The 12,691-nt window shown below is 46.2% G+C and overlaps 1 protein-coding gene across 2 annotated transcripts in view; it reads left to right on the top strand.

Moving 5' to 3' along the window:
• Window positions 1-350: 350 nt before the first annotated feature.
• LOC137784487 (protein shisa-7-like) overlaps window positions 351-12,691 on the top strand; it is a 29,162-nt gene continuing 16,821 nt past the window's right edge. For both annotated transcript variants that reach the window (XM_068575200.1, XM_068575201.1), the window contains exons 1-2: window positions 351-851; window positions 9,544-12,260. In XM_068575200.1, the coding sequence (XP_068431301.1) occupies window positions 11,863-12,260 (398 nt within the window). In that variant the 5' untranslated portion in view covers window positions 351-851; window positions 9,544-11,862. The remainder of the gene's footprint in view (window positions 852-9,543; window positions 12,261-12,691) is intronic.

The raw sequence follows: 12,691 nt of genomic DNA on the forward strand, positions 1-12,691 counted from the left end.
GCTAGTTTCTTTTTAGGTATAAAAGAGTGCAATAGGGTAATTTATGAAAAAATAAACTAATAATAACACATATACGAGCAAAAGTAAACCCAATTTGTATCGTATAGCGAGCTAAACTTCCACATGTTGACCTGGGTAGCAAGTCCAGTTATAGATCCTCAGATAACGACGATCACTCGTTTGACGCGCGCGCATTAATACGGACATGAACTGTGAGCAGCAACAGGTGCGCGCTGTGCTCGTCCAATCAGAGCAGTCCACTCCTCCCGCCCCAGGATTGCCCCCCCCCCCCTCCCTCCCCCCAGCATACTTGAGGAATGCTCGCCTCGGTCTCGCGCCATGTTGCCCAATCGATGACTCGGCCCGCGGACCCGCGAGAAGAGCAGCTCGCGTCGGAGAGGCGGAGGGAGCGACAGCAGCAGCAGCGCGGTGCGGTGCGGTGCGGGGCGGTGCGGTGCGCGGAGCGTTTGAGCAGCACACACGCTTTACACACCGCGACCATTCAACTGGCACAACGTCACTGGACTTGGAAGATATAGACGCATACATTGTGTGTGTGTGCGCTTTTTATACGCTTTTTCTCTTTGTGTTATTATTATTTTTTAATTGCACTGGAGAGAGAGAGAGAGAGAGAGAGAGAGAGAGAGAGAGAGAGAGAGAGAGAGAGAGAGAGAGAGAGAGAGAGAGAGAGAGAGCGCCAGAAAGAGGGAGGAAAACGGCGCGCGAGGCTCCACTGCGGCTAATCCATTATTCCTCTTCCAGACCTGGGAATTACAATGAAACATGTAGGTGACACGTTTTCTCCCACAATCCAGGAATCACGATAGCGGAGACAAGGAAGAGGAAAGCAGGTAAACAAAACAAACACACACACACACACACACACACACACACACACACACACACACACACACACACACACACACACACACACAGATGGGGACACAGAGAGAGAGAGAGAGAGAGAGAGAGAGAGAGAGAGAGAGAGAGGCGCACGCATCGGAGTGATATCATGCTTTTAAACCGTGCGTAACTTCAAATATGTCACATTTGTTTAGGAGAAAAAGAGTGGTGTTAACGTCACAACATCCTCAGTCGACCTCTGTGCTTTTTGTTGTTGTTATTGTTGTTGTTTTTTCTGATACATGACGGATTGAACGTGAACTTAAAGGCGTCAATGAAGCCACATTGTCGCTGCCGGGGCGCATGTGTGGCGCTGCAATGTTTGCGTTGTATTGTTGAGCCTCCATTGATTTATTAAAAAGGGGCATTTTAAAAAAAATCTCCAACGCATATTTAGTTCAAGACATACGACAAAACAAGAAGGGAACACGGTGCCGCATCTGGAAGATCGTCCTCTCTGTGGAGCCGCTGCGTAAAACGCATTAACTGGTCTCTCTTTATTCTTCCCGTCGGTGTTGCTGCTGCAGTGTGTTTTTTGTAAATGTTTTTTCAAACGCGTGTGAACAGGTTTCTCTTCGCGGGGCTGCTGTCTCATCTCCCGCTGCTTATACATGTACGTGCAACACAGTAACGCCTCGGCATAATGCAACAAAACACTCCCATTTTGTGTCTCGCTGCGGGGCCCTGAATGCAGCAGCAGCGTCCATACGTGTCACCTAGCAGCTTAAAACAATGCATGCGTGCGTGTGTGTGCGTGTGTGCATGCATGCGTGTGTGTGCGTGTGTTGCCACATCATTAAAGTCATGATGTAAAAAGACAGCGCGCGCACACACACACGCATGGCTGCCTCCTGAATGCTAATGCCTCACGTTAATGCAGAGAAACACTGCAAACTAACTGCTCCCCTCTGCACCGCCTCAGGGGGCTCACAGGTGCTCAGCCTTACTGAACTTACTGAGTGTGTGTGTGCGTGTACATGCATGCGTGTGTGTGTGTGTGTGTGTGTGTGTGTGTGTACATGTGTGTGTGTTTGTGCATGCATGCATGCCTGTGGGTGTCCTAGTAGGTGCGTGTTTGTGGATGATATCACCAAGCATATATGGTTGCAGGCCCATGTGTGGTTGAGGATGTGTGTCTTTTTGTTTTTGCGAAGAGCTGCCGCACACCTAACACATGTAACACACCTAACACACCTGTCCAGCGGTTTATCTAAAGTGAGGGTGCAGTAAACGTTTCTCGTCCTCCATCGCTGACACAGCAAAAACAGACGAATAACATTTAAAATCCAGCCCCGAAAAACACTTAAAATCTGCAGAAATTGTGTGAAAAAGCTCGGAGTAGTGCTCGTCATGTCCGACTAACGCTCCTAAACTCAGAGGTAGAAAGAATAATGATTATTTTCATTATAGATTTATCTTGTAAGGGTGTTTTTTAAGGTTAAGTTAAATGCTTTCAATCACTCAATACTTTAAATACTTAATACATGTTGAAAGGCATTCGGGGACATGGGGAGTATGCACCTTTTGTTAGCGCCCAAAAAGCATCATTGCACGTCACAGAGGTTCTTCTGTGAGAGCTCGACAAAGTATCCCCACGCTCAGGTGTGTGTCGGGGTGACCCCTTGGTTTGAAGCTACGGCCCCGTGTTGTGCGATGAGGGACTTCCCTGTTGGTTCCTCTGGGCCCCCGGTGTGCTCATCATCTTCATCTTCATCCTCATCCCGATGTGGTGGATGAGGTGGCTCATCTGCAGCTCCACCATCCATCGCGGTTGTTTGATGAGTCAGCGCCGGTGATTAATCCTGATCGGTGGTGGTCCGGCCTTTCAGTGCACCCGAGTGAACGAGCTGGAAAATGGGCCGCGCGTACGTAGACGGCTGAGCCTTGAGTGAACCACACACACACACACACACACACACACACACTCACACACACACACACACACACACCCGCCCCGGATGTCGGGGGATTTTACAGCCGGAGAGTCTCAGGTCTTCACGTCATTACCTGGGACGTGGGTAGAAATGATTGACTGTATACACGCACACACACACACAAACACGCACACACACACACACACACACACACACACACACACACACACAAACACGCACACACACACACACACACACACACACACACACACACACACACACAAACACACACACACACACACACACACATTCAACCTTCAGGAACAATCACATTTGTGCTGTTAGTGACACCTTTTTCCTTGAACTCCCCCACTGCATCACTAGCGTCAGTTAGTCAGTTATTCCGGCTTCATTCATTGCCAAAGACGGCTTTTTTTTTTATTTTAAAGAAACGTTTGACCGGTGGTGACCCCGATGGGATCTCGATGCTGGCTGTTCCCGGGTCAGCTGGGACGGCGAACGGCTGCACTATCCGGAGTCGAGCATTCGCCGGCGTCGCCTGCCGCACGCCGAGGTCGATCCGGGCTCACACTGGGCCGCGTGACCTTTTCAAAGCTCCCAGTAGCCTGCATGCAAACGCTTGTACCGAGAGTATGAAGTGTTTAATCCCGTATTCCAGATACATTTTGTAGTAAAATCTTAATTACACTCACACACAGAGTGACTTTTATCTTGGTACCCTCCCACAGTCACACATTCGCTGCCTTCTCTCCCAGGAGGACTCTTGGCAGAAGTCGTCGTTGTCACAAACAGTCGCTTTGTTGACTTATTTTTTAAATTTTTTCTCTCCTTTCGTCGATCCCCGGCGTTTGCCAAGAGCCGCCAGTGCGCTCCTCGCCTCGTGTCCAAACCCAGAAGCCTTTCACCGAGCCAGTTACTCATCGCTCTCGGGCCCTGGGCTGAAAAAAACCCTCCTCGCCGGACTGACACCTTCCGGCTGCGAGGGAAGTGCCGCTCCGTCACGTTGACCTCCTCCGGGGACGCCGCCCCGCCGCTGCGTGTTTTTAATTCACGCCTCCTGAAAGCTGTTGCCGAGAAAAAACTAATCTCACCGCTGCTTTACACGGGGAGAGGGAATAATTATCGCCCGGATCAGATTGACTAATTATACAGTTGATAATCTTTTCCTTTTTTTGGTTTGTTTGAAATAAATATATTCAGAGCGGTTTCGCAGGCCGGCGAGCAGCAAGCGAAGGCATCCGTGTGATGTCTGGCGTCGTCATTCACGGCAGGCTGTCACTCTCCGCTTCACAGTTATGATGCGAGCATACTGTGCGGTGAGCGGATGATGCGGTCCGTAACCTTTAGGTGCCACGCAGGCCGGCGGTTCATCCCCCACCCCCTCATCTAAACCTTTCGGCTGCTCCTGCGGCTCCTGAAGGCAGCACGGCGCTACCGTCTGCTTTCTTTTTTGCACGTTTGCTTTCGCCAACTGGATTTCTTGCAGTGTTACTTTGTCGCTGCTCAGCCCCCGAGGCCATGCAGTCCAGAGGGGAGCAGTTCAGGTGTGGGGGAGGGGAAGCGGAAGACCTGGTCCAGACTGAACCGCATCTTGACCAAGTCCACTACGGAAGAGTCGGCAGGCCGAGGCTCAGATCTTGTGATGAATGGCTGAAAAAACACCAAGAAGCTTTAACGTCTCTTCTCCAATCTGTTTTTTTTGTCTTTTTGTGTTGTTTTTTGTCTTCATTATGAACCGGGGTTGTTTCAGGGGGCCACCGTCTTGATCACGTGCACACACACGTGCACAAGTACCGTGTGTGTGCTAAGATTTTGGCTATCGTGTTTCTTGATATCACGTTGCTGTAGTGTTCCCAGTGGTATTTGTACCTGAAGTACACTGAAGTAGTTTATGGCGTGACATGGGTACAAGGTCACGAATATACTGAAAAACTATTTGATCCTACTGTCAAAAGTAGATCTCAAGCAAATGAAACAATTATTAATCATAGACTTCTATACAACCAGAGGAGTCGCCCCCTGGTAATCGGTAGAGGGAATGCAAATTTGAAGACCGGCCAGGTTGCTCTTACCTTTCTCTTTATTATTATTATTTATGTATTAGTTCAGGTGACATTTTTCCAGCTTCACTATGCTGAAAAAAACGACACCACAGTGGCAAGAAGTTTGGGGAAACCTGAGAATTTAACAAAAGATCATATGGCGTTGCATCATGGGAAATGGTAAAATTTGGATCCACGGATTGAAAGTCCGGCTGTCTGGCTCTGCGGCATTGATCTCGATCGCTTTATTTAAATATCCGTCTTTAGTTCCGCTGTGGGGTTGAGTTTTTTGAGTGGTATCGGTCTGTACTAAAGGCAAATAATCTGTATTAAGTGTATTCTTGCAATTTACTAAATACTGTGGTACCATTTAATAGTAAAATTCTGGCCGGGTCATATTCAGCCCTTCAGCTCCTCCTTCAGATGCATCGTTCCCAGGAAGTTCACTGTGAAATGAACCCTGTTATTACACAACAACGGGGCGTCGTGGCGTGACCGGGTCATCGTCTGCAGCCTGGAATATATATATCGTGACCCTCATACCTTAAAATTAAAAAAGAAGTGAGACCTTTTTGTGCAGAGGCACTCTGGGTTACACCACCTTTAAACACTGACGGCGCTCGCACCAGTTTCCACGCTCGTGGCTGCAGGTGATGTAACGGCTGAATGTTCTCTGTTGCCGAGGGAGTGCGGGGGTCAAGAGAGTTTTAGGATGCTCGCAGGAATTGCAACCCACGACGGAGAGGCCTTTTGGAGTCTGAGTCATGAGCATCGGAGCTTCTCGTCGGGCGTTCCCAAGCTCTGATCTGCATCCAACACAGCTTTAAAAGAAAAGAAAGCCAAACCATGAGGGTCACCGACTTTACATGAGGCAGGAATTCCTATTTTTCCTCATTTTCTGTCCTGTTTTATGAAAACACGCTGTTTTTTTTGGGGGGGGGGGGGGGGGGGTGGCATCCGCGGGTGATCATTAATTATCTTATTAGCTTTAAAGTGTTGTTTTATGTCATGCTGAAGTCGTTAGAAATCTAATTAGATTCTTGCAGAAAGGGATCAGAAGTGCAATAAACAAAACATCCTCTTTCCTCCCTGTGTTCAGTCAATTTCTCTTGTTGCCATGCGAAAATAGTTTTTCTTAACAGTTGATTCATTGGGATACTATGGCTCAGCGATCAATGGGAGGACCTGCAGTTTGACTGGGTGTGAATGGTACCAATGGGTTAGTTAACAGATCTGAATGGGTACCAATGGGTTAGTTAACTGAGTGTGAATGGTACCAATGGGTTAGTTAACAGATCTGAATGGGTACCAATGGGTTAGTTAACAGATCTGAATGTGTACCAATGGGTTAGTTAACAGATCTGAATGGGTACCAATGGGTTAGTTAACAGATCTGAATGGGTACCAATGGGTTAGTTAACAGATCTGAATGGGTACCAATGGGTTAGTTAACAGATCTGAATGGTACCAATGGGTTAGTTAACAGATCTGAATGGGTGTGAATTGCATGTGGTGTCAAAGTTTTTTGACTTGTCCATTTACCGTTTAATCATTTTGAGAAATTCATCAAGCAAATATTCCAACAAATATGTGCAGCTGCTCGTATTTAAACATCAGTGAATATCTGAGAGCTTTTGCCTCAAAGGGTTTATAAATCATTTCTGTTCATGTGAAGTGGAGAAGAAAATATATTTTTGGTATCATTTTTGAAGTGGTACTTGTAGCATACTGTGGGTTTTTTGGAGAGTTGCAACGATTTGATGGTTTATCGGCAGGAAATGAATCTGCAATTATTATGATAATCAATTTATTATTGTTGATCCAAAAATAATGTAATTCTAGTAATCTGAACATTATTTGGTTTTGGATTGTTGGTCAGAAATGTTTCTGAAAAGGAAACCAAGTTGAGTTGATAAGCGGATTATTTGCAGATTTCCTATCAGAAAAAACTTGTTCTAGTTTCTTAAATGAGGATTTTCCATCTTTCTTTTGTTTTTCCTGTCGACAATTGGGCTTCAACATCTCTCCTTCCTCTCATTGCTCATTCTGTGCTTTCACTTGCATCATTACTCAGAAAGCAGACCGTAGTTTTTATTGCCGTGGGTTACAATCGGCCTCAAAAATCTGGAGTGTTATTTTTCTGCGAGGTTCATCGAAGGACCACGAAACGATTGTGCGTTTTTGTGAAGGCTTAATATGTCCCGTTGAACTCCAGCCCGCCAAACGCACGGTTACTCAACTCCGTGCCGAAATAAATCGTTGCCACATTATGTTCGGCGTCGTTCCGGTACCAGAGTTAATGGAAGCTCGGGCGCTTCTGTAATCCTTCCTCACTCCACACTATCGCCCGAAAACTAGGCTGCATTAATGGATTTTTATTTTTAAACCAGTTTTATGCCACCAACATGCATCACTGTGTCACGCACAAGGGCAGTGCGCTGACCTTTATGGGCAGAGTTCACAGCCGCTTCGCCCCCGGTCCATGTTAGTATACGGGGCCATGCTGCCATCGCTGCTGCCGCTGCGTGCCCTTATGCACTGGCACATTTCCCAGCATGCTTCAGAGAGGGAGGGGGAGTGAAGGGAGGGAGATGAGAGAAGGGTTGAGAATGGGGTTAAAGAAGCGGAAGAGAAGTAGTATACGTACTGTGTACTGGAGGTAGATGTACAGGACATGTGTATTAGTACTCGGCTGGTTTGTGGTTGGAATCAATATTCATATTTTTTTCTGTATCAATACATAACACAAAATGACACATGTATACATAATCACGTATACAGTAATCAATTTCTTTCAGGGCTGCAAGTCGCTAACATGTTTTTTCTCCCATTATTGATGAACCTTTCAGTTACTCTTATTTTTACTTAATGAATGGTTTGAGCCCTAAACAATCAGATCAAATAAAATTCTACAAATACATTGATTTTAGAAAGATTTCAAACAAAGAAGAGAGTCAAATAGTTGCATTAGAGGATGTGGAAATGCTGAATGTGTGTTTTTTCCCCACAATTTGCTTGGAATTATGAAATCAACAGTGTAACTTTGAAAGAAATGATACCATGTAATAATAATGTTATAACAACAAGAAAATGGAGCTTGAACGCATCACCGATACTTTGCAGTGTTGTAGAAAAACAAGGAAAAACATAATGTTGGCATCCACTTTGTCCCCAAGTATCCGTTCGTGTGACATCCCGACTTTAAGGCCGAGAGAAGCAAGATGTACTCTTAAGTAGTACTACGAATACTAGCTGATGGAGTCACACAAGCTTATTACTGCGCTATGATGACTAAAGACACCCTCTCTATTTGATGTATGTGTGTGTATTTATATAATCGTATAGTATAAATATACTTGTATATCTATACAATTGGATAAGAGTCAGAAAACATTAATACTGAGGTTGTGAGATTTTCCCCGAGAGCGCCGTTCTGCTGGTCGCCTCCCAATGCTGACGCTACGAGGCTTCATTCAGTAAACAGACACACACACACACACACACACACACACACACACACACACACACACACACACACACACACACACACACACACACATCTGCGGTCTCCCTTTTCGCCGTCCTTCTGTCAGATGAGTCCATATGGCAGCTGTCATGTCTCCTACTTTCTTTTTTTTCTTTTTTTTTTTTTTACAAATTCAGATCACGGCTGCTCCCATCTCATCTGTCAGCTGATGTTTTTTATATATGTGTGTGTGTGTGTGTGGTAAGAGCTCGTATATGAGCTTTACGTCCTTCAGCTGAAGCAGAATTCCAGGTTCAGTCGGGCATTAAGGAATCTGTACTGAACGCTGCTGGAGGCCACAGCAGCGTTACGTAAAGGTGCAGCGCAAACATGTCGGCTGTCCTTAAATACTTCCTGCGTCTTTCTCGACGCAGGAAGCGATCCAGCTTAAACGTCTGAGACACATTTACTCCGCCCGCTTGGTTTTTTCTGTGGCGTGAAAACGCCACCGAGCAGCTTCTGGGGCTTGTAGTTTAACGCCGCCGCCATTGTTGAGCTCAAAAGGTCACACACAGTTTTAACACGCACTCTTTTAATTTCAACCTTTTTTTCTTATGTTGGAACAAGGAGACAGTTACAACTGCGTGTGTGTGTGTGTGTGTGTGTGTGTGTGTGTGTGTGTGGGCTCAATTAGAATGTCACATATTAGCCAATTAAGGTTAATTAAGTCAATTAATGTGCTTCAAGGATTCATCTTGAAAGTCCTGTTTCTTAGTTTGGAGAAGTCTGTTTTGTGTGGTTTGTGTTGTGTGAACTCATTTCTTTTTAACAGGAAGTCTGTGTTCAATCCTTTTGCCCCAAATGTGGTCAATCAATTTAAATACATGTGTTGTCAAATTAGCTGAATTGGCGAGGTTCTTTATTATTAACAGGGTAATATAAATACACCCCATCAGTCCCAGTTAAATATGTTATTCAGATCTTTGTAGTTTTGGGGTTTCACATTTAAATAAAGGTTTAAATGTTCTGATTCATCACGGATGAAACTCGTACGAGGACGACGCTTCATTTGGCAATAGACCCTGATGTGATGTCACGTGACTGTTTGTTTGATCGATGGTCGTTGAGCCACAGACACTTCAACGGCTTCAACGTTTCGGGTTTCGGCAAAATTCAGAACAAATGAACCCGGATGCGTTGAGCACCCTTAACGCTGTGTTCTCGTCTTCCGGTGCAGGAGCCGGTGACCGAGTGGACGTGAACCCGTGAGAGCAGGAAGCTCTAAAAAGGTGGGCGTGGACCCGTCTTCCAAAACCCATCCCGTCGCTGGCACCGCATGGAGGCTTTCCGGAGGCCTTTTTCAGCCGCCCCGGGTGCCGAGTCGCCTCACTGAATAAACTGTTCCTGCTCCGGGAGAAAACCAGAGTTCGTGGACCTCCTCCTCCTCTTTTTATTGAGGACTCCCGCTGTTTTTGCTCTAAGCGAGACCGAAACCAGGTGCCACACGGACCGACTGTGTCCAGAGAAGACCAAGCAAAAAAAAAGAAGAAGAAGAAGAAGAAGCCGTTTAGCTTTAAAGACCTTTATTTCCTTGTAGTTTGTCCGCGGCTAACCAGATAAATACGTTCTCAGGCGCCGCTGCTATCGACACCTCGGAGGCTCGGGGGGGAAATCTGCGTCTGCGAACGGCTGCCGACGCGTCGCCCGTCTCCTTCCAGCTGCTTCTAGGAGAGGAGCCTCTGGCTCTTTGTCGTCTCCGCGTCGTTTCCTCTTCCACGCGTTGGCGCTCGGTTCCACAAAGCTGACCGCCGCCGCCTCCCTCCTCCCCATCCCCCCCCTCCCGACTCCTCCCCCATTTCCATCCCTTTATCTAATCACAGTGACCTCTTCAAACTAAAAAGAAATGCAACTTGAAAACCTTTCACTGTATTTGCTTTGACTACACGGCCGCGAGCTAAAAGCCATACCCGACCGACCGGCCGGCTCATTCTCGCCAAGTTTCGGATTTGGATTCAGAAAAAACGCTCAAACTTTCAGGGAGTCGATGAAGAAGAACCCCGACCACGCGCCTCTCTTTTTCTACCCGCGTCTTAACTCGGAGGAGCGCGCGCCGGCGAGCGGACGACGAGCGGCCCGATAGCGAAACTCTCCCGCCCGCAAACACGTGTGTGACGGATGAATCCGGACATTTTCATGTCTGTTCTGTGGGCAGAACCTCGCTGCCCTGCTAGAACCGGGCCCAAGCCCTCCTTCGTTCTCTTCTGTTGGGCCAAACTAAATTCGGAGCAAAGACACTCACACAAGAGAGTCGAACGCACATAGATCCTCCCGCCTAACAAAAAAGAAAACAGACAAAAAAAAAGATTTTTCTGTCCGGAGTCGTTTTTTTTGGTTTCCTGCTTTTCGATCACTTCTTGCCTTGACATCATCGACATTCTTTCTCTTCACCATTAAATGCTGCTTAACGGTTCATTTCGCAGCTAGTTTCTGTCAAACTTCTAAAATTCACTGTTTCAAAACCAAAATTTCAAGCATATTGACCTTTATCGATTCTCCTCTGCTGAGTCTCTGGAGAGGAAGAGTTCGTTTTTAACCGCAAATCGTGAGCATGATGTAAAAACAACAAAAACCTTTTACTGTTTTGTTTTTTCTACAAAAGAAATGGACATTTAAGTCACAGCTTGTGCCAAATTCAGACCCGGCTTCCTCTGAGCTCAACAAAAGTCGAGCTCTCTGAAGCTGCCGGCACTGTTGTTCACCGACGCTCGGCTCCGATATTTTATTTCATTTTTTAAAGAAAAACACATTTTACATGTATGATTTTTAACATAAGTTGTCCACGCGGGACGACAGAAGTGCCAAACCCCAGACCAGAAAACATCCAACGTCTGTTGAAGGAAAAAAAAACCACAAAAGTTTACATACAACGCTAAATGTTTACAGATCACGTTTTCCATCGCAGTTTCTTACGTAACTCTCCGTGCCGTAAACGCGTCCCGGAAAACCGGTCGGTAGGAGATGCCGGACTCTTTCCGTGGAGTCTGCGTGTTTAACGCGTTTACAGTTTTCTCATCTTGTTTACAGAAAATGTAAAATAAAAACAACAAAAAAACATTACTGCCTATTTTGAAGATTTTGGCCAAGAGACTGTAAAAGTGACACGAAGCATCGACACACACCGTTGCCATGAAACAAAACCATCTTATTCTATATTTATAAATCGGTCCACATTTTCCTTTCCACCTTAAGAACTACAGCGATTTCACAGGCAGTTCCGCTATTAAAAAAAAAGAAAAATAAACCTCTGAAAGACCTCAATGTTTACAAAAGCTGCTGAAGTGAAGGATTTGTATGCAGAGAGAATAGTTTACACGACGCTGAGCGAGTGAAACACCTTCAAGAGAGAACTCTGAGACCTTCTGCTCCTGTGCATCGAGTCCAGAAAGAGACTTTTCATACACCAACGGTTTTTTTGTGTTTTCTTTTTATAAATCGAGAGGCTGCCATCTTGGATTTTGGAGCCGTTCGTGTGAATCTGTTTCTTTTTTGTAAAACTATGGCTCAGAAACTTGAAAAGAAAAAAAAACTAAAGAAAACAATGGCGACGCTTCGCTCGCCCCTCGTTCTCCTGCTTCTTCTCTCCTGGCTCGCCGTCTCCGCGGCCGCCGCGTCCGGCAAGAGGAGCACCGCCTTGTTCCTGCTGACCGGCTACAAGCCCCCGCTGCCCCCGCTGCCCGCCGCCGGGCCCAAAGTGGCGCCCAAAGCGGCCGAGGTGGAGGACGGCGACGGCGACGGCGACGGCGCCAACGCGCCGGTGATGGCCGAGCTCCCTCCGAAGCCCCTCCCCCAGACCATGCTGCCGAGGAACATGACAGCCGACGCCCTCAAGCCGCCGCTCGGCGCCGCCCAGGTGGCCCCGCCTCCCCGGCAGCTGGTGGACGTGGACGTGTGCAGGTACGAAAGATGGGAAAATAAGTTAAAATCATTAAGTTTTGCATTTATTTTCTTTCGTCCTTTTCTTGCATATTTGACGTGTGAACTGAAACACATTCATAACACCCCAATGCCTGATTTTATGGTGATTTTATGGTGATTTTATGGTGATTTTATGGTGATTTTTTTTGCAGATGCTGATTCTTTAGGTGACTATCTTTAAAAAGGTGTCTCATTAGTGTGTGGGTTGTTGTTTAGGCTTTACAGTTTAAAGAAGTCGCCGACCTCTTGTAAAGGCGTTTTTGGGGAAATCTCGCCTAAATATTGCTCGATGTTCATAGTTATGATCAAAACATGGTATAAAAGTTTCATTTTTTTAAATATACATTTTATTCAAATAAAATTCTAAAAAAATCAATATGAATGAACACAAGTATTAGAACTTATTTGGG

This window comes from Clinocottus analis, unplaced genomic scaffold, assembly GCF_023055335.1.
Source record: "Clinocottus analis isolate CAN_PGR_092001 unplaced genomic scaffold, fCliAna1.0.p SCAF_14, whole genome shotgun sequence".
NCBI lineage: Eukaryota > Metazoa > Chordata > Actinopteri > Perciformes > Cottidae > Clinocottus > Clinocottus analis.